The 22,632-nt window shown below is 42.6% G+C and overlaps 1 protein-coding gene across 3 annotated transcripts in view; it reads left to right on the top strand.

The window, feature by feature from the left end:
- The window catches only part of SLC8B1 (solute carrier family 8 member B1), an 82,824-nt gene extending 67,569 nt beyond the window's left edge, over window positions 1-15,255 (top strand). For all 3 annotated transcript variants that reach the window (XM_040351900.1, XM_040351901.1, XM_040351899.1), the window contains 7 exons: window positions 253-383; window positions 475-616; window positions 2,765-2,886; window positions 2,978-3,131; window positions 7,237-7,317; window positions 10,814-10,878; window positions 14,406-15,255. In XM_040351900.1, coding sequence (XP_040207834.1) covers window positions 253-383; window positions 475-616; window positions 2,765-2,886; window positions 2,978-3,131; window positions 7,237-7,317; window positions 10,814-10,878; window positions 14,406-14,600 — 890 coding nt within the window. In that variant the 3' untranslated portion in view covers window positions 14,601-15,255. The remainder of the gene's footprint in view (window positions 1-252; window positions 384-474; window positions 617-2,764; window positions 2,887-2,977; window positions 3,132-7,236; window positions 7,318-10,813; window positions 10,879-14,405) is intronic.
- Window positions 15,256-22,632: the final 7,377 nt, after the last annotated feature.

The raw sequence follows: 22,632 nt of genomic DNA, 5'->3' as shown, positions 1-22,632 counted from the left end.
CATTCCAGGGCTAGAGAAAAGAAGAGCATTGGCTCCTGGGGTAGCTAGAAATATAGCAAATATTTATTTCCTATACACCCCACGCTAAATGAGCATTGGACCAGGGATGAGTGCAACCAAAATTTTTATTTTTGGTAAATATCCAGTGTTCAGGTTTAATATTGCATCTTTTTCAGATCACTTTTGTGTAGTTGTATTCCTGAAGTGAGGACAGTATCAGTTGCAAGGAATAAAAAAATATTCTTTACGCAGGTGATGAGTATCGACCATTAATACCAGTGCAGCTTGGAACCTGGCAGATCTTCCTGCAATCCCTAAATCCAGTGGATGCAAGGAAGTGGAGGCAAAAACCATGGCATTGGAAAATTCTAAAAGTTGCAAAGGTAACAAAAATCTAGGGGGCTAAAAGGCTGGACAAGCCCTTCCATGTGTAATTAAATGTACTTATTTTTTTAACCCCTCACTCCCACCCAGTTCCCCATAGAGGTGCTGCTTCGTATCTCTGTCCCTGTGGTGGACCCGGACAAAGAGGATCTCAACTGGCAGAGGCCTTTAAACTGCATTCAACTAATCACCGGTCCTCTACTCTGTGTCTTCTGTCTAAATTCAGGAACATGTGAGTGCCCACAAAAATACTTATTGTAAACAGTAGCTATCTCAACTTTTATAAAAAAAAAAGAGAGATGTGTGTGTATGTGTGTGTATGTGTGTGTATATGGATGTATGTATGTATATATATTAGTGCTGTCAATTAAACGCGCTATTAACGGCGTTAACGCAAACCCACGTTAACGCCGTCAATTTTTTTATCGCGCGATTAATGAGGCGGCGTTCGGGGGTTATACCGGGATGATGCCTGCAGCCGCAGGCATCATCCCGGTACCGTTGTTTAGAGCGGGCGTTTGGCTATCCAAACATAACAACCGATGCGGCTAAAAGCCGCTCGGTTGTTATGCCGGAGGAGCGGGAGGGGACATCCCCCCCCTCCCGCCGCCTTTCGCCGCTCTGACCGGGCCTCCCGTCCCACCGGGAGACCCGATCCTCCATCCGGCGCCTTCTGTGTCCAGGCGGCGGAGACTGACACTAAGCCGTAAGCGGCTTTGATTCAGTCTCCGCATTGAAACCACGGAAGCGACGTCATGACGTCACTTCCGGGTTTCTCGGCTGCCAATGGCGCCGGATTTAAAAAAGTACACAGTATTCAGAATCGCCGTTTTCGGCGATCTGAATACTTTGAAGTGCAAAGGAGGGCTCGGAGGTCTTTTAGACCCCCGATCCCTCCATAAAGAGTACCTGTCACCACCTATTGCTGTCACAAGGGATGTTTACATTCCTTGTGACAGCAATAAAAGTGATCAAAATGTAAAAAAATTAAAAAAACACAATTTAATATTATAAAAAAATTAAAAATAAATAAGAAATCAAAAAAAAATTTTTTGGCGCGATTAATCGTGAATTAACTATGACATTAATGCGATTAATCGCGATTAAAAATTTTAATCGCTTGACAGCACTAATATATATATATATATATATATATATATATATATATATATATATATATATATATATATATATATATATATATATATATATATATATATATATATATATATATTAGTGTATTAAAATATGAACCAGCGTTATGGAAATTGTAAATTAAAACCAAGTGTCCCCCTGCTGTTTCCAACCAAGTGTACAATTCATGCACTTATAGGACTACAACAAAAATCCACATGTCCCAAAATACATGTAGGTGAGAACTGTGCTGGAAATGAAAAAAATAAAGTGTACAAATTATAATGGGCAAAGTGACTGAAGACTCAACTCATAAATAAATCCCAATGTGAATATACAATGAAATGTGTGATACAAAAACAAATCAAATGATGACGTGTGGAATTAAGTGTCCATGTGTCACATAAAGGTGCCAACTCCACTTTTTGGAGGGCTTCCTGAAGACGTCTGCTGATTGGGTGAAATGCGCTGAGGCAGAGTTTGGGATACGTCAATTCCGGTCCGTTTAGTATTGTCATTTTCCGTTCCTATTTTCATTCCCCATCTGTTCCAGCTGGTTCCTGGGGATATCGGGTAGCCGAGCAGGGACACATCACACACGCTCTACATACTGATGTTGGTTAGGTGCCACTAAATGTGAGTTTCTAACCTGAGTGTTTGTGGATGTTTTAGTGTGGAGTAAAGTTTTTCTGGTGCACAATGATGGTTCCTATTTATGATTCAGAGCACATATAGAGTAAAGGCTGATGGTATAGGAGCCCCAGGAGATAAGGCGAGGAGCCAGCTGGAATGTTTTTTTTCCAAAAAGCGTGTATTGACCCTTGGTATGCAGGGTCCAAAGCTCTAGTGAGTTAGTAGTGTGGCCACAGGGGGAGCTGTTGGGCTGGTCTCTATGCATGGAGAACTTTTCCTATAAGTGGAGTTGGCACTTTATGTGACGCATGGACACTTGATCCCATACCTCATCATTTAATTTTTTTTTTGATGACACATTTCATTGTATATTCACATTGGGATTTATTTATTCGATTGAGTCTTCTGTCCAATTATATGTTGTACACTTTTTATCTCATTTCCAACGCAGTTCTCACTTACTTATTTGGATACATGTGGATTTTTGTTAGTCAACTTTTTTTTTTTTTGCCAGTTGCTTACCATAACATTATTTCAAAGTTCTCATACTAAACATGTAAGTGTCTGTCCTGTGAATTAGAGAAATGTAAGTGTTTCTTTCTTCCACCTATAGATGCACTGTACCTTATTCAGGGCACAATGCCCATCTGGGCTCTTCTGCTGATCATTGGAACTCCACTGGCAGTCGTCATTTTTTTCACCACTAAGAACGACCAGCCACCCAAGTACTACTTTGTAAGCATCTGATTAAAAGCCAGGTTTTGTTCACTGTATACTAGTGTGTGGTATGCTTCGTGTTTATTGCTTTCTCTTACTGTCTCCTCAGCTGTTCTCCTTCTTTGGATTCATTGCCAGTGCTCTCTGGATCAGTGCTGCTGCAACTGAAATTGTTAACCTGCTACGCACTTTTGGAGTTGTCTTCCGGCTGAGTAACACAGTCCTGGGACTAACCTTGCTTGCCTGGGGGAACAGTATTGGGGGTTAGTAGGCAACATGTCTTCTATAGATATCTCTCTATATTTATTAGTAAGTAGTTAACCTAAATTTACAGAAATTGGAGGATTTTCAACCATAGGTGTGCGCAGCTTATTGCATTACGATGTGCACCCTAAAGCTTAAACACACATGCATGTGTATGTGTCTACATGTATATGACCCGGCACATTGATTTCCCTGCTGGCACAGTGAAAGAAGAGCATAAACACTTCTCTTATGGCAGAGTCGGTATAAGGGAGATCTTTCCCATGTTCCTGTGGCTACACAGAGCGATGATACTAATGTGCATGGGGTGATTAGGATGTGCCTGTATGTCCTCTTTAAGTGCCTAGCCCGGTCCGAAGCTCCGTGGCCACGGGACCTGATCGCCGCCGGAGTCCCGCAATCGGTCCCCGGAGCTGAAAAAACAGGGACAGCTTCCCCGTTCTTCACTGTGGCGCTGTCATTGATCGTCTGTTCCCTGATATAGGGAAAGGCGATCAATGACGTCACACGTCCAGCCCCGCCCCCTACAGTTAAAAACACATATGAGGTCACACTTAAACCCTTTAGCGCCCCCTAGTGGTTAACTCCTAAACTGCAATTGTCTATTTCATAGTAAACAATGCATTTTTATAGCATTTTTTGCTGTGAAAATGACAATGGTCCCAAAAATGTGTAAAAATTGTCCGATGTGTCCGCCATAATGTCGCAGTCACGAAAAAAATCGCTGATCGCCGCCATCAGTAGTAAAAAAAAAAAATGAATAAAAATGCAATACAACTATCCCCTATTTTGTAAACGCTATACATTTTGCGCAAACCAATCAATAAAAGGCTTATTGCGATTTTTTTTTTTATACCAAAAATAGGTAGAAGAATACGTATCGGCCTAAACTGAGGGAAAAAAAAGTTTTTTTTATATCTTTTTGGGGGATATTTATTATAGCAAAATGTAAAAAATATTGCATTTTTTTCAAAATTGTCGCTCTATTTTTGTTTATAGCGCAAAAAATAAAAACCGCAGAGGTGATCAAATACCACCAAAAGAAAGCTCTATTTGTGGGGAAAAAAGGACGCCAATTTTGTTTGGGAGCTACGTCGCTCGACCGCGCAATTGTCAGTTAAAGCGACGCAGTGCCAAATCGCAAAAACTTGCCAGGTCCTTTACCTGCATTTTGGTCCGGGTCTTCAGTGGTTAAACAATGACTATTTTATATCCTTATGCAGCTTACATTAGTAAATAGATAGGAAAGTATATTGTATTTACTTGTTTTAAACTTTTTTTTTTTTTTTTGCATTTCTTCAGTTACTTTATGGTTTTCATTCCTAGGCAACTGTCATACATCCCAGAAGTCTTAAGGTGGGGAGGAGGAGCTTTCTCAGCTAAGCACACTCCTGCCTGTATGCCTAAGCTAAGGACAGATGGATGCCAGGAAGTACATTCATCTGCCCTTACTTAAGATGGCTGCAGTCAGAAATGCTAGAGGGGTGTTTTTTTAAAGTGATTTCATAGCAAATTAAAACATGGAGACATGAATGAATGGGGGAGTTTGCTTTTAATATAAAAAAAATATAAAATTGTGTTTTTGGTTTGTGCTGCTCATATGCAGCTTAGTTCCGCTTAAAGTTTTCTCCTCCAAGTACACACAAAAGTAACACTGCATGCCTCCCTCATTCAGTACTAAATTACCTGAGGCAACTACCAAGTAGACCTTTTGCCAGGTTGCAGAACCATCAGATGTCTAGTAGAGTCTTTTGATTACTTATAATGGCCTGCAATTACTACACTGTAGCTTTTTACCTACTTTTTATGTCCAGCCACAAGCTATGTTTACTCAGTTTACACTAGATGCAGTGCAGTGGGAATTTGCGGCGGATATTGCACTGAATTAAAATGGCAACCTGTTCATGCGAACTGATTGCGAAGTATATGTCAAGTTAACATAGTGAAAAGTGGTTGAGACATGACTCAGAATGTGGCACCACATCCAATTATAAGCAAAAAAGAAAAACCAAGGATGAACGTGGACTTTAAGGCTGCATTCACATCTGAGCGACAGCCGCGTTCGCGTGTAGCGGCGTATTTTGCCGCGAGTACAAAACTTTCACTTTTTTTTTTTTTTTCTCAAAGTCTTCCCATTGCTGTCAATGGGAAAACGCCTATGTCGCCTGAAAAAAGGGTCCGGGACTTTTTTTCAGGCGACAGGCGTTCGGCGTCTATGAGATGTGAACCATCTCCATAGACAGCAATGGGAATTCTCCCCTCGAGCGACAGAAGCGTCCGGCGTCGGGCGTTTTGTCGCTCAGGTGTGAATGGGGTCTAAATTGGTAGCCACCAGTAGACCCAAAATGAAGGAGAGAGCAGTCAATTGAATAAAAAATCCAAATGTATTTAAAAATAGTAGTAAAACATGTAAATATCAAGTACATATCAAATGATCCCATAAATGTATGCTATTGTCCCACCTTGGTGAAACCTATGCGAACACTTTAAAGTTGATGTAAACCCAAAAATGTTATTTATTTATTTTTGGCTGGCATAATGTATTGTATAGTATAGGATTTCAGATCATCTGTGCCCAGTTCTGCCACAAATAGTTAATCCAGCTCTGAGCAATCCTCTTATCTTTTTTTTTTTTTAGTGAGATAAAACAGACAAACAAGAAAACCATGTCTATTATTCCCCCCTGCTGTGAGTGACGGGTGATTTACATATCTTAAGCCTGAGACAGGCATTATTTTTTAATTCCCACCCCCATTCCTTTCTTCTGCAGCTTTCCCAGGATTGGCTGTTCCACACCTTAGTATGATTGGGCATGCTGAAGTCATGTGGTTACTTTTCTGGGTTTTTGACTGGATGTTGGTGATCACAGCAGAATTTAGTGTAAGGAATACACAGGAGAAAATGCATGTTGACAAGGGGAGTGTAGAGGAGGGCGGAGAGTCTACTGACATCACGACTCCACCCACAGAGCTCCAGACCACAGATCCACCCACAGAATCTGCATTTTTTCAGGTTTCGTAACAGACAGAGGGGAGACATTTGACAGGCAAAGGTACATGCAAGAGGCATGTATATCCTTATAGATCAGCACTATGGCAGTAGTTTAGAAAGTATGAGAGTGGGTTTACATCCACTTTAAGAAAACCTGTAGGTTTGCCCATAGATATGGGCACATAGATATCAGGGCCCCACAGGAGATCAATGTACCGAGGGATCACTATGCCTTTCGCTTACAGCTTTCTCAAGGGATCCTATTGGTACTAGGAACTACTACTGGTACTAGGTATATTGTATGTGTTCTTCATGGGACAATAAAGCTAAAAAGACAAAAAATATTTGTATTCATAATATATATATTATTCAGTAACATATATTTTGCCACAAGGAGAGATGGAGGGACAGCGCGCAGACAGCTCCAGAACGGAAATGCTTCAAATATATTTCAGCCAAAAATAGGGGCTTGCCATAGGGTGAAAAACATATACAAGTTAAGTGTGTCAAGTTAAAGACACCCCGAAATCTGCACGCAACACGCAGTGCAATTCTCAGATTATGGTACGGACGAAAAAGGTGCCCGGAATTACATGTGGTGTCCCGCACCGCATCAGTGTGAACCTGGGCTTAAAGTGGAACATTTGCTTTGGTGTCACTTTGAGAGATACATGCTGCCCCTTAGCTAGCATTTTGGTATCACTTGTCATACATGCATTCACAATAGCGACTGCATCTGTTGTCTTTTTGCCAGTATTAGATCTATATCTATCTCTCATTTTATAACTGCATACGGTAATTTGTGATACTATCAAATACATTTACACTGTTTTTGTGAAAGCTGCACATTATATTTCACACACAGTGGCACATGCTGGTGCAATCTTACTGCAGCTATTTTATATCTAATGCTGTTGAGCATCGTTTTATCTGTCTGGACTTCCGTCTTATAACAAGTAGATTGTGAGTCAACTAGTAAAAGCAGGTGGGAAGATAATGTCACTAGAAGGTCTCTTTTAAGCCGCTTCCTTGTAGACCATACAGGCACTAAAATATGTTGTGCTCTCACCTGTTTACTGCTTTATTCATAAGCTCTTTCTTTTATGCTTACAGATTTTGTATCAGACCTCACGCTAGCTCGTCAAGGCTATCCTCGAATGGCATTCTCTGCATGCTTTGGTGGAATCATATTCAGTATCCTTGCAATAATTGAATTTTCTTTAGGCATGTAAAGGCAATGCATAGTGGTTTCATATATAATTTTAATTTCTACTGTGGTCAGGATACCATAATATTGTAATATTATCATACAGTATATATATATATATATATATATATATATATATATATATATATATATATATATATATATATATATATATATATATATATATATATATCTCCATCTCCAAATGGAAGGTAGCACTTGGCAATAGACTGCTTGAACTTCATCTAATGACTGCTGGATATTCTGAAAGTTCCATCTGGACAAAAGTCAATTTAATATTTAAAAATGTACTCATCCGGGTGGAAAGTGATTCACTGAGCAGCAAGTGCATCTTATCAAATGCAGTTCCTGTTTGGCAGCGCCATTGTATTCAGGCATCTGCAGGTGGCAGTGGAGATTCCTCTATTCACACTATCAACATGAACGAGGGAATACATTTTCTTTCATGCATTCAGCACTGCCGAGCCGTGTATTGCCACCCTTCGCCTACTTTTTTTTTTCCAGTTCCCTTACAACTCCTGGTAAATAAAATAAAAAAATAACCTGTATGCAAAGCTTAGTAGGTCAAGTTGATAGCTGTACTCTTGTGAAGGAGTCAGATCATCTCCCATCAGATGGCTTCATATGAGGTTCTATGTCAACATGTAGTTTGTAGGAAGAGCTAGAACCAGACCGCAGAAGGTCTAGCTCTTCCAAACTTCATCCAAAACTAAAAAGGTTTTAGCTAGGGATGCATCGAAAATTATCAGCCGAATGTTGGGTTATCGGCGTTTTGCGCCCCATTGACTTCAATGCAAAATCACGTTCCATTGACATCAATGAAAAAACATGTCCCATTGACTTCAATGCCAAAACGCCCCCTATCGATCTAAATGCAAAAACGGCAGTCACATTAATTCAATTTAAAAAAATGTACCGGAACTTTCATTTATAGTACATCACTAGTTCTAGCTAGAGATGCACTTCAGGCTTTGTATAGATTGGTGAGCTAAACGCTGGATCAGAAGGGTGAGGACTCTGGAGACGAAATCAGCATTTTGCCATGCATGGTGTGTGTGTGTGTGTGTGTGTGTGTATGTATATGTGTATATATATATATATATATACAGTATATATATATATATATATATATATATATATATATATATATATATATATATATATATATATATATATATATATATATATATATATATATATATAATTTTTTAACGCTATAATATGGAGGATGTGAACTGAAATGGTAAGTTTTTTCAGTAAATAAAATGTACAGACAACTTAATGATATGTTGGGACTGATGGCAATCAGTCTGATTTCGCCTTTCTCTAACAAGAATTGTGACTATGGACAGCAGCTACAATTTTGTGCCCTTTTTCTTTTCTCTATTTCTGACATATATCAGTCCTAATTGATGATTCATTAAAAGACAAATGGCAACCAAAAATAAATTAATCTTTACTAATCTGACTTTAGGAAACTGCACTCTGTTTTATTAAATATTCCCCATTTTCTTAATTTCTAACATTATGCACAAGACCTATGTCTACGCTTCATGGGTGGAATTAATAAAGAGTGGTGCAAACACAATGCTTGCACCACGCGTCTAAACATAAAAATGAAGCAGACGCTGCTCCTAATGAACAAAGGGCTTCAAGCCCCTTTGTTCATTAGGAGAGATCAGTTCTCTGTTTTTGTGGCTGTGACAGATACAGCACAGAGAACGGAGAGCTGGGGCTGCATTCTTCAATTTCTTTGCCCATGTCTTCCCCTTGCCCAGCTCAGAGTGGGAGGGGGGAGAGGAGGGTTGTTATCCTTGCAGGCTCTGCTCATGTAGTGTAATCACTGCATGGGCAGAGAGAGGGATGTGAGCTGTCTTGCAGGCCGTTCACATTCCATACGACAAAGTCACACTTGGTGGGTATCTGCAGTGGTTTTCTATAGGGAAAACTGCTGTATTCCCTCTTTTAGTTAGGCGTAGACCTCAGCTAATTTCTGTTTCACTTTAAGGGCCCTTTTTTGTGTAAATGGTCAGCTGCCATACAGTTAACCACAGTGGTTTACTTTGTAGCAGCTGTCCATCCCGGCTGCAGTAAATTGGCAGTAGGGGCGGGTGTGTTGCACATTTTAGTGCATCACGCGGCTCCGTTTTTGTTTTGTTTTTTCACAATTTTCTTTTTATTTAAGGTACACAAAAGGGATACTTAATTTATGTCGCTGTATAGCAGTTTGGTGTGCTGTGCTACTGTCCAGTGAAATGCATTTTTTTCCAGCATGTCTGCATCTTAATGCATATTACTGCACCGCTCCAGCATTGCAGTGTGAATAAGACAGTCACTGTGCAAGAATGGCAGCCACTGCTAGGACACGCACACGCAGTGACTGGCGTTCTTCCAGCGCGGAAATCTGACGGTCAATTCATGTATGAATTGACCCAGATATAGAAACTGGTTTGGGTGGCACAGATATACAGTACCTATAACAGGTCTATCTGCTAACTTATTGTGGTGCATGCCACTTTAAATGGCACTGGGAGTTTAGTTAATTCCCTGGAGTGTGAGAAAGATTGAAATTAAATAGTATAATCTACAAATTATCATTATATACCACTGTGTTTGATAAAACCTGTGTAAATAGTGTGCTTTATGTTCAAGATAATCACTGGGCCAGATTCAAGAAGCTATTGCGCCCGCGCAACCATAGGTTGCGCGGCGCAATAGCTGTTTTGATCCCGCGTAGCGAATGCCCCTGATTCAGGAACATCGCTACGTGGACTGCAGCCTAGGATATGACAGACATAAGCCTCCTTATGCCTTCATATCTCAGGCTGCAATCTTGCGTTGGCCGCTAGGGGGCGCGGCCATTGTGATCGGCGTATAGTATGCAAATTGCATACTACCACCGATTCACAAAAGTTGCGCGGGCCCTGCGCACGCAAGGTACGGAGTTTCCGTACGGCGACTTTAGCGCAAGGTTGCTCCTGCTGTAGCAGGGGCAGCCAATGCTAAAGTATAGCCGCCCTTCCCGCTCGTGAAATTTAAATTTCACGTCGTTTACGTAAGTGATTCGTGAATGGCGCTGGACGCCATTCACGTTCACTTAGAAGCAAATGACGTCCTTGCAACGTCATTTGCCGCAATGCACGTCGGGAAAGTTTCCCGACGGAGCATGCGCTGTTCGCTCGGCGCGGGAGCGCGCCTAATTTAAATGATTCCCGCCCCCGGCGGGATCATTTACATTAGGCGCCCTTACGCCGGGCTATTTAGCATATCGCCCGCGCAATTTACGGAGCTACTGCTCCGTGAATCGCGGGCAAATCGAAATATTTGCGTGGGCGCAGAGCAAACATCGTTGCCCTTTGCCCACGCAAATATTGCGCGGATCTACCTGAATCTGGCCCACTGTTTTCAGAGAGCTGGTAAGTTTTTTTTTTTTTTTTTTTTCTTTCCTTAACTGCACTACAGATGTGTTAATTGGAGTTGGTCTAGGCTGTTTGCTGCAAATGGGCCCATCGAAGACTGTGTTACAGGTGAGTTGTGATTCAGAGATTCTGATATTTGCTGTAGTCCCAATTTTTCATTTTATTTTTACTGTATTTGTTTGCAAAACATATTATATTATTCCCTATGGTGCCCATTAACATCAATACAACATATGGCGCAGTGCAATTTTAGAAAAGGAGCAGACTTTAATGGGAGCGCATGACAAGTGCATATACATGCTATTTTGGTGCGGTTTTGCCAGGGTTTTGTTTCTGAAACCTACAAAAAAAAAATCGCAAAAAACATCAGAATGTGTTTACAAAAACGTTACAAAAATGCACTGAAAGACGCATTATTATGCAGCAGCACTAGTGTGAACCTAGGCTTGGAGTACCACCTGTTATGTATTCAGGACTGGATGTGAAGGGAAACATCCCTAAATGGACAGTGACTCTAAAAAAAAACTCTACATGACTATTTGTGCATGAACACATAGGCTAACAGGCAGGGGTGTTTAGAGGAAGAGAAAAACACGCCAGACACTCCCAAAAACAGCGTTTTTAATGCTTAGTGTGCATGAGGCCAAAATGCTTTTGATATATATACACTTTATCAGACTTAAAGGGGTTGTAAAGGGAAAAAAAATGTTTTCCCTAAATAGCTTCCTTCACTTACCGCATCCTTCGATTTTGCTTTTAAATGTCCTTATTTCTTCTGAGAAAGCCTCACTTCCTGTTCTTCTGTCTGTAACTCCACACCGTAATGCGAGGCTTTCTCCCTGGTGTGGAGAAAAAGCCTCTTGAGGGGGGGAGGGGGCAAGCAGGAGTGTCAGGACGCCCACTAACACACAGCTCCTTTCTCTATCTGCAAATTAGAGAGTGTCCTGACTCTCCTGCTCGCCCCTCCCCCCTCAAGAGGCTTTCTCCATACCAGGGAGAAAGCCTTGCATTACGGTGTGGAGTTACAGACAGAAGAACAGGAAGTGAGGATTTCTCAGAAGAAATAAGGACAGTTAAAAGCAAAATGGAAGGATGAGGTAAGTGAAGGAGGACTGCACTAAGGTAAAGGAAGCTATTTGGGAAAGAATTTTTTTTTCCTTTACAACCCCTTTAAGTCTTGTATAGTCTTCAATATTTGTTAGATGAACGTGTAAAACATTTGCTTGATGCAAATAAGCTTCTCAGCTTGTGTTATTGTTTTTTATATATGCTGTATCTTATTTTTATGTATAGTGTGTGTTTATAAGTGTATGTGTGTTTATGTATATATGTGTATATTACTTGCAATTAAAAATTGAGTCATATCAAAAATGTCTTGAGACAAATTAGGTAAAAACGTAAAATATGTGCTTACTGAAAATACATTATACTTTTATTTGCTCATCTATGTAAATCTTCTCTTTGCTGGTAATTTGGCTACTATAGGAGTCTCCCAAGAGTTACTGGTTCGGGTTTTAAATAGCAGGGATGTAAGCTGCATTAGGACATACATTTGGCCTTCAAATGGTCTTTCTAATTGTCCCTGGGCTGCTAGGACACACTTGTATAATGTCTGCAGTCTCTGACCATCTCCTGTGTTATGACCACAGTCTGACCTTCTCTTATGTTATATCTGCAATCTCTGACCCTCTCCTGTACAATGTCTGTAGTCTCTGACCCTCTCCTGTACAATGTCTGCAGTCTCTGACCCTCTCCTGTACAATGTCTGCAGTCTCTGACCCTCTCCTGTACAATGTCTGCAGTCTCTGACCCTCTCCTGTACAATGTCTGCAGTCTCTGACCCTCTCCTGTACCATGTCTGCAGTCTCTGACCATCTCCTGTACCATGTCTGCAGTCTCTGACCATCTCCTGTACCATGTCTGCAGTCTCTGACCATCTCCTGTAGTATTTCTGTAATAAAGGGGGCTACAGGCACAGTAGGTGCTGAGGGAAGGTGTACCTAGGCATTGTGGATAGTGAGGGATGGGGGGGGGGGGCCCCAGGCATGTTGTTTTTTTTCCTATTTGTGTATGTTTAGGTGACCAGGGGGCGAGGGGTGAATATGCTGGGGGGGGGGGGGGGTCACAGGATTAGCTCGCACAGGGCGCCTGAACACCTAAGGCCGGCCCTGCCTGGGCAAGATGGGCTGTGACCAACTTTAATTCTATATTGAGCCAAAAAGGTGTTTTAAGTGGCCCCATCTGGCTATTTTAGTTGGTTGGTTTAGAGACACAGAAACGGTTACATGGTATAAAACATGCCAAGCTTCTTTAAAGAGTAAATCCCACTTTTTTGAGAGAAAAAAAAACATTCCGCCCCTTTGGGTGATCTTTGTATATTGCAAGGACTTTTCCCTTTGAGAGTATGGTGTTTCCCCAAAAGCAAGACCTATCCTGAAAATAAGACATACTGTAAAATTCGGGGAGGGCTGCCATATAAGCCTTACCCTGAAAATAAGCCCTAGTTTAAAGTGGTTGTGAACTGCTAGAATCCTCTCTATTTCAGTAGTATATAATGTAAACGGTGTGTATTTCTGTAATCGAAATGAGTCAAATACCTTCGCTACAGTGCCACTGGGCTGATCCCTTGCTGCTCTCCTCCCTCTTCGCCCCCCTTCTGCAGTGCTTGGAGCGGGGCAGAGAGCCCAGGCGGGTCACGGAAGCACCGAGCGGCACTTAGCTGATCTCCCGCTGCTCTCCTCTTCTCCCAACTGTCAGCAGGGGATCTCGAGCCCCCTTCCTCAGCAGTGCTCAGAGCAGGGAAGACCGCTCAGGCAAGTCAGGCGCTATAAGAAGGTATTTGACACAATTAGATTACAGAAACACACACCTTTTTTACTTTATATACTTCTGTAATAGAGAGGATTCTAGCATTTCACAACCACTTTTACCATGTTCACACTGGGGATTCCTGACAGGCAGGCAGGGAGGGAGAGGGGGAGAGAAGATGGCACATTAAATGGCAAGCCCTACCCCGAAAATAAGCCTTACTGTGTTTTTGGTTGCCAATTTAATATAAGACCCAGGTTTATTTTCAGGGAAACGCTGTATCACACTAAAAATCAATTTTTTTTGTTGCAGGTCAAAATCTGACTTGTGTCTTAGTGCAGACTTCTGGGAAATTCAGTAAGCCAGTAAGGGGGTGTTCTGTACACCATCTGCATACAGAACACCTCCAGGTAGCCATATTGCATTGCATTTTACATAAAATTACAGCGCTGCAGATTGAAAAGGAAAGGTTAATTTTTAATGACATTCCATTACAATATGACTTGTGTCACAATTATATATGTTATATTATTATTTTTTGTATTTGCACATTTTTTAACCTCATAATATTTGCTTTATATTGGGTTTTCGACAGCATATGACACACCATGAGAATGAGGGCGTGCGGTTATATAAATTCTGGGAAAGGGTTTTCTCATTCCATTAAGAGTCTTGCTGCTATCTGATGCTAAACAAATGTCAGCTAAAATTTTGCTTATAGGTTGCAGACGCTCAGATTCTTCTTTGCACTATAATTTTACACACTCACAAGCCACCAAAGCAAAGGTGAACACGCCATTCTAATGTTCTTCCGATTTGTCTTTCAGTTAGATGCACATGGTCTCTTGGTGTGGATATTAGCTGGAGGTCTTGGAATCAGTCTGGTGTTTTCACTGGTTTTCGTAACACTGCAGTGCTTCCATCTTCGTCGTGCTTATGGAATTGCCTTACTTGTACTTTATGTTGTATTTCTAATTGTAGCATTATTAACAGAGTTTGGAATAATCAAACTGGAAACCTAATGCTAAAAGGGGGGGGGGTCATAAAACCAATATGCTGCGTTGAAGTGCCATTCTTCCACAAATTGTTATGGTCATCATCTGGAATGGCTGCATCACTGTCTCAGGTTTTTTTTTTTGTTTTTTTTTAGGTTGCATTTTATTTTTTTAAGCACAAAATTAAAAATGATTTTACAATGTGTTTATTTAAAAGGGAAAAAAAGTGTGTTTTAAATAAGTATTTTTTTAACAAAACGGTTTCACTTAAATTGTTCCCCTTTTGCAAAAAAAAATGAAAAGGAAGGTGAACTAACATCGTACACCCTCAACCAATGCCCTGTCACACAGCCCCCCCCCCCCAATTTCCCGGTCCTCGCTGCACTTCCTACCGGCAATGTCCGTGCCCATGCAACCAGAATGGTGGACTGGCAGCTGTTTGGGCACTGAAAGCTCACCATCTTGCAGCAAGGACCAGGGTGGATGGCGAGGGTGTATGGTGTGTGTGTGTGTGTGTGTGTGTGTGTGTGTTCAACTTTTTCATTTTTTCTGAAAAGGTGAACCAATGCTTTAAGTTAGCAGAACCGCTAATGAACTTGTGGTCTACCAATTTATTCATGTGAAAGATATGAAGGTTTATTTTATAGACTTCTTTTTAAATAAAGCTGTTACTTGAACATTATACTTATTGCCCGAGTTTATTATCTGAAAGTTGTTTGAAGCATTTCTAAACCCAAAACTTCAATCTTTGCTTTAGTCTGTCCCTTAAATATACAATTGGAAGTGTTTTGGTTTATCTGTTTAATGTTACCAGAAATGAAATCTTGTGAGCTGATAACGTCTGTCTAATCTGCCTGTTCTCAGATATCTTTGAGGACTACAAAACAACACCCCTCTGTTATTTAGATCAAGAGAGGAGTTCCCTAGTCCTCTCTCAATCGTTTCTGTTGTCCTGATACTGTACAAAGAAAGAGTAATCTCAGGCTTGGAATGAAAGTGTTTTACTGGCAGGATGTCCAGGCAAAAATAAAGGTTGTTTTTGGAATTGTATACGCTTTAATAGCCGGATTCATAGAGAGTTACGCTGGCGTATCAGTAGATATGCCGTCGTAACTCTGAATCTACACCGGCATTAATTTAAGCGTATTCTGGAAACTAGATACGCTTAAATTAGGCCAAGATACGAGCGGCGTAAGTCTCCTACGCCGTCGTATCTTAAAGTGTCATTTTTAGGCTGGCCGCTAGGTGGCGCTTCCGTTGAGTTCGGCGTAGAATATGTAAATGACTAGATACGCCGTTTCCATAAGAGATACGCCGAGTAAAGATAAAGCATCCCCCTAGGAGGCGTAGTCAATGTTAAGTATGGCCGTCGAAATTTGAAAATTTTACGTCGTTTGCGCAAGTCGTCTGTGAATGGGGCTGGACGTAATTTACGTTCACGTCGAAACCAATACGTCCTTGCGGCGTACTTTGGAGCAATGCACACTGGGATATGTACACGGACGGCGCATGCGCCGTTCGTAAAAAAAACGTCAATCACGTCTGGTCACGAGTAATTTACATAAAACACGCCCCCCATCCTCATTTGAGTTAGGTGCGCTTACGCGGCCCCATTTACGCTACGCCGCCGTAAGTTAGGAGGCAAGTGCTTTGTGAATACAGTACTTGCCTCCAGGGCCGCTGATAGAAATCATGGGGCCCCGTACAGCCTACCTGACGGGAGCCCCCTACAGCCCCACCCCTGGCTCCACCCCCGGCCCCTCCCCAGACCCTGCCTTGAAACAAGATGTTCGGTCATGGCTGGAGGATTTTTTTATTTTTCCTACATTAATTCGTTCTCTGTTCAGGTTTCCCGGGCCCCCCTGCTGGCCGGGCCCAGTACAACAGGGCCAGTTGTACTGGCCTATCAGCAGCCCTGCTTGCCTCTATGACTTAAGGCGGCGTAGCGTAAATACGATATGCTGCGCCGCCTTAAAAATACGCGCCCCTACCTGAATCCGGCTATAAATTCCCACCTTTTGTCTGTATCAATTGACATTTAAAATCAAGCTGACTGGAAAGTAGTCACTGGTACCTGTATTTTTTTTTTTTGTATAATTAGTATTTTATTTTAAAAGAAAGTCAAAACAAATACAAGATACATTGACAGTGGAACATCATTACTTAACATAATCCGAACAAAGTCGGGCATGCATTAGGAATGGGGCTCTGGAAAAGTAAGGGAGCGGAGGTCATCCGCCCACCCCGGACGTTCGGTCCACTTGAGCAGGCGTCCCCCCCAACAAGTGGGGGGCGGGAAAGAACCCGAACCCCTACCCCCTGCAATGCTAAGTACATTCCCAAAGTAACAGTGAAACAAGGGAACATTCCAACTGGTAACTGTATTAAGTTGCCTAGTGAAGACTACCTCTCTTGGCATACTTTGCTGCTGTATATAGAGGAGGATCCATATACTTTGCTTGCAGATCATGCATGGGTCCTTATAACACGTCCCTTTATGATGGGTCCCTACAGACATCATTGGACTGATCATAAAATACTATAGATATTTTACAATGAATGTTGTACAAATATATGTTTGCATTAGCCAATCTATTAAGAATAATAATTGCACTGTCCCTCTAAATCCAAATTATGTGCAAACCAGTCCAAATTCAACATGCATGATTCGGTGCTCTTAATTTATACAAATTAAATATAACTTTAATGCAAAATACACAGGGCCAGATCCTCAAAAGGGATACGCCGGCGAATCTACTGATACGCCGTCGTATCCCTGTTTCTATCTTTGGAAATGATCCACAGAATCGGTTTCCAAAAGATAGGCAGAAGATCCGACATGTGTAAGGGACTTACACTGCCGGATCTGAGGATGCAGTACCGCATCCGCCGCTGGGGGCATTTTGAGTCGAAATGCCGCTTCGCGTATGCAAATGAGCACTTACGGAGATCCACAAAGCGGTTTAGCTTCGTGAAATCTCCGTAAATACTTACGTTGCAATCGTAAAATTAGGGCTGCTTTTACAAAGTGTAAACTGTTTACACCTTGTAAAAGTAGACCCTTCTTACCTGCGACGCTGTTATATATATATTTTTTTTTTATTTATTTTTTTTTCCCGCCGTATCTTTTTTTTTTTCCCGACGCAACTTTTTTTACCCGGCGTGATTCTCAAAACTTGGCGTAACGTAAAACCGCGCTATGCACGTCGGGAAAATGACGTTGTGAGCATGCGCAGTACATCCGGCGCAGGAGCGCGCCTAATTTAAATGGGACTCGCCCCATGAAAATAGGAACGCCTTGTGCCGGACGGATTTAAGTTACACAGCCGAAAATTTCTAGGTAAGTGCTTTGTGGATCGGGCACTTGGGTAGAAATTTTGCGGCGGTGTAACTTAAATCCGAATATTTAAGTTACGGCGGCTCTTTGTGGATCTGGCCCACAATTCTTATCCAAAGTGACAAAATTGGTTATTTGTAAAATGCATATAAACATAAAATCCATGATGAATCAGTAGAAAAAAGTGCTGCAGTGCTATAAGTGTTCCTTAAAGGAGTTGCAAAGGCAAAAGTTTTTTTTCATTGTATGCATTAAGATTAAACCCTTCTGGGTGTAGCAGCCTCCCCAGCACTCCCTAATTACTTTCCCTGAGCCCCCTCTCTCTCCAGCGATGTTCACGAGTGTGTTAGCCATCCGGGACTCTCCGTCTGGCTGAGACACAGCAGTAGCGCCATTGGCTTCTGTGCCTGTCGGTCAAAGTCAGTTAGCCAATCAGTGAAGAGAGAGGGCAGGGCCAGGTCAGGGCTCCTTGTCTGAACGGACACATGGAGCTGTGACTCGGCTCGGGTCCCCCCTTAGCAAGCTGCTGGCTGTGGGGGCACTCGACAGGAGGGAGGGGCCAGGAGCAGCGAAGAGGAACCCGAGAAGAGGAGGATCCAGGCTGCTCTGTGCAAAACCTACTGCACAGAGGAGGTAAGTATAACATGTTTGCAAAGACTTGTTTAAAAAAAGAAAATAAAATAGCAAACACTTTAAGTAAAAAAGGCCCCTTACCAGACCGAGTCAATCTTGAATTGTAGATCAAATGCGCTTTTGTACCCCAAAAAGGAAGGCCCGTAGACATGGTGTATCTGGACTTTGCAAAAGTATGTGACACAGTTCCCCATAAAGGTTTACTGTACAAAATAGGGTCCGTTAGCATGGACCATAGGGTGAGTGCATGGATTGAAAACTGGCTACAAGGGCGAGTTCAGAGGGTGGTGATAAATGAGGAATATTCGGAATGGTTAGGGGTGGGTAGTGGGGTCCCCCAGGGTTCTGTACTGGGACCAATCCTGTTTAATTTATTCATAAAACGACCTGGAGAATGGGGTAAACAGTTCAATCTCTGTATTTTTAGACAATACTAAGCTAAGCAGGGCAAAAACTTCTCCACGGGATGTGGAAACCTTGCAGGAAGATCTGAACAAATGAATGGGGTGGGCAACTACATAGCAAATGAGGTTTAATGTAGAAAAATGTAAAATAATGCATTTGGGTGGCAAGAATATGAACGCAATCTACTCACTAGGGGAGAACCTCTGGGGAAATCTAGGATGGAAAAGGTCCTGGGGTCCTAGTAGATGATGGGCTCAGCAATGGCATGCAATGCCAAGCTGCTGCTAACAAAGCAAACAGAATATTGGCATGCATTAAAAAGGGATTAACGCCAGAGATAAAGTGATAATTCTCCCACTCTACAAGACTTTGGTCCGGCCGTACCTAGAGTATGCTGTCCAGTTCTGGGCACAAGTCTTCAGGAAGGATGTAATGGAAATGGAGCGAGTACAAAGAATGGCAACAAAACAAATAAAGGGTCTGGAGGACATTAGTTATGAAGAAAGGTTGCAAGCACTGTCCCAGGTGCTAAAGGAGTACAACTGGTGCCCACACCAGTCCCTCAAAGCCAAGCCCCATGTCAAGAGATGAGGGGAAGCCTGACCCACCAGCCACCACTGATATTTCATGAAGGGAAGCCAGAACTACCAGCCGCCACTGCTTCCAGCACTCCCTGGCTTGAACAGGGGAGATCGGAGTGTAATCCCGTAAGGTAAGGAGGTCTTTCACCTTCCTGTTCATCCGTCTCCCATGGGCACCAGCCACCACTGGTCAGTTAGATCTGTAAAGCCCGCAATAAACATATTTTTGGGCTGTGCCTGTGTGTACACAAGCTTTTAAAAGAAACCACAAAACATAGAGACTGGCACGAATAAACTCTTCAGTAAAGTTATCTGGCTGTCCTGTTTCCCCATCCTTGGTTGGTGACCTGTCATGAGTGTGCATTTAAGGACTTTTGCAACCTGCAATCTGCATGCTTGTTCTGGAGGCGAATCAAAAAATATAAGAAACTGTAAGTAAGAATAACAGCCACTTAACTGATGCATTTAGAGGGAGGACAAAAATGGCAGCCCCTTTATCTTATTCTAGCTGTTTTTCTGTAATGAATCAACACTGCCTAGGTTGATGAAAAATGAGACCAGCGAGGAGTCCAGATACACTGGTATAAGCAGTAAAGTCATTTTGCTGCTAATCGGTGTTCTCTGATATACAGCTAAATTAGGTAAGTCAGCATTTGTGATTTGGGGCTTCTATAAAACAAATACCAACCCAAGTTTAAAATGGAATTCCAGCTTAAACATAAAGCAGAACTTTACCCATAACATCATTAAAAATATTGTTCCTTTGCAAGAAACATGCATTCCACACATTTGCTGCCAAAATAAGTGTGTGTGTTGTAAATTGCCTCCAGCATTGTTACCATTTCTTCTTGCCGGAGTGCAGCATAAATCTTTAGGCTGTCAGCAGATCAGGCTCTACAAATTCAGCACAGTGCCTAAAAATCGAGTGCAACTGAGCATGTGCAGAGCAGGGAAAAAATTTAAAGCTGCATTTTCACTTTAAGCCCACTTTAAACTAAGAGAGGGGATGGAGGTGTATTGCAATTTGACTACATTTTCTTTGCTATAATTAAAGCAAAAAAAAAAAAAAAGAATTCTGTCACAGGGTGTTTTGTTATCTTGAAAACTCTACTCTGTGTCTCTCTGATTATATTTCTCTTTTTAAAGGTAAAAGTTTTTTCACCTTAATGCATTAAGGTGAAAAAACTTCCAACGATACCGGCCCCCTGTTATACTTACCTGACCCCTTGAAAGTCCCGCGCTCGGCCCCGACATCCTCTTCGCCGCTCATAGCTATGATTAAGCATTGACACTCAATGCGAAACGCGTCAGCTGTTTATCCCACTGTGTGCTGATACCTGTAGTGCATTTTTTCCTGTACCCAATAAAGGGCACGTCTTTTTTCAAGTTACTGGAGTGCGGCTGTCCATATCCTTATTGTTTTTGCACATCCTCTTCGCCGCTCAGCCTCGCCGGTGACTGGCTAGAGCGGATGGATTGAAAGCAGCGCAGCCATTGGTTGGCGCTGCTGTCAATCACATCCAATCACATCCAATGAGTGATACAGTGAGCAGCTATGGCCGCTCGCTGTATCATGGGAGCGTGCCCGCAAGGACTCCACACAATACGAGGAAGCTTGCATGAATGTGTGGAGTTCTTGCCGGGAGGACCAGAGACAGCCACCGAGGGACCCCAGAAGACGTGGATCGGGGCCACTCTGTGCAAAACAAGCTGCACAGTGGAAGTACCTATAACATGTTTGTTATTTAAAAAAAAATCTTTACAACCCCTTTAACTGCTTGCCGACCAGCCGCCGCAGTTATACGCCGGCAGGTCGGCTCCCCTGTGCGAGAGCCCATAGCTATACGGCGGCTCTCGCGCCCCCGACTCCCGTGCACGTGCCCGGCGGGTGCGATCGCCGCCGGGCACACGCGATCGCTCGCTGTGTGTGTAAACACACAGCTCCCGGTCCTGTCAGGAAGAGAAATGCTGATCTTCTGTTCATACAATGTATGAACAGAAGATCCGTCATTTCCCCTAGTGAGGCCACCCCCCCCCACAGTTAGAACACACCCAGGGAACATACTTAACCCCTTCCCCGCCCCCTAGTGTTAACCCCTTCACTGCCAGTGGCATTTTTATAGTAATCCAATGCATAAGAAGCGTGACATGCCTTTTGTGCTGCCTTGCTTCTCTAGTCATATGACCTATAGCAGCTCTGTGGCGTTGTTAACAGTGATAGCAGGGTCTTCTTTGTCTAACTTTGCTCTGCTTTGATGACTTTATGCTACATGATTAAGGACCGGAACACTTTAATTGGTTGCATCTCACACCTGAGGGGTACATTTATGCAGGCTTTTCACTCCGCTGGGCAGGCGGATGTGTCCGCTCCACTTATGCAGAGCGGACGCAGACAAAGCCCACCTTCCTCTATGGGTGGTTGTATGTAAACAGACCGCCTGTCTGTTTACATCCGAATGTCATCCGATCCGGATTGGATGGTGGCAGGTGTAAACGGAAGCATGTCTGTTTTTTATATTCAATGCTTCATAGAGGGCAATGGAGGGTCCGATCAGGTCTGCCTAAAAATCTGACTGAGTAAATGTATTTCTCTGCGCTGGTCTGGAATGGAACTTCTGCAACTCAAATCTTGGAAGGGATAAAGTAAATAAAAATGACTAATGCTGCACTGCTCCTTTTAAATAGTGAACTAATTTAAAGCGGTGGTTCACCCTGCAGAACAACATTTTAGCATAAAATTCGGCATAGTAGCGCGAGCTACAGTATGCCGGTCTTAATTTTTTTATCGCCGTACTTACAGTGTAATCGTACATAGTAGATTCTGACTGCCCGCGGAGAATGGGCGTTCCTTTCAAGAGGGAGGGTGATTGACGGCCGGCTCTGGCACGTCACGCTCCCCGAAGACAGCCGGAGTAGGTCTCGGCTCTTCACGGCGCCTGCGCACAGACTATGCGCAGGCGCCGTGAAGAGCCAAGCCTATTTCGGCTATTTCCGGAGAAGCGTGACGCGCCAGAGCCGGCCATCAATCACCTTCTGTCTGGATTGGAACGCCCATTCCCCGTGGGCAGTCGGAATCTACTATGTACGATTACACTGTGAGTAC

The sequence above is a fragment of the Rana temporaria genome, chromosome 1 (assembly GCF_905171775.1).
Source record: "Rana temporaria chromosome 1, aRanTem1.1, whole genome shotgun sequence".
NCBI lineage: Eukaryota > Metazoa > Chordata > Amphibia > Anura > Ranidae > Rana > Rana temporaria.
Note: the sequence above shows the minus strand (reverse complement) of the source record. Positions and strands in the feature narration are given on the sequence as shown.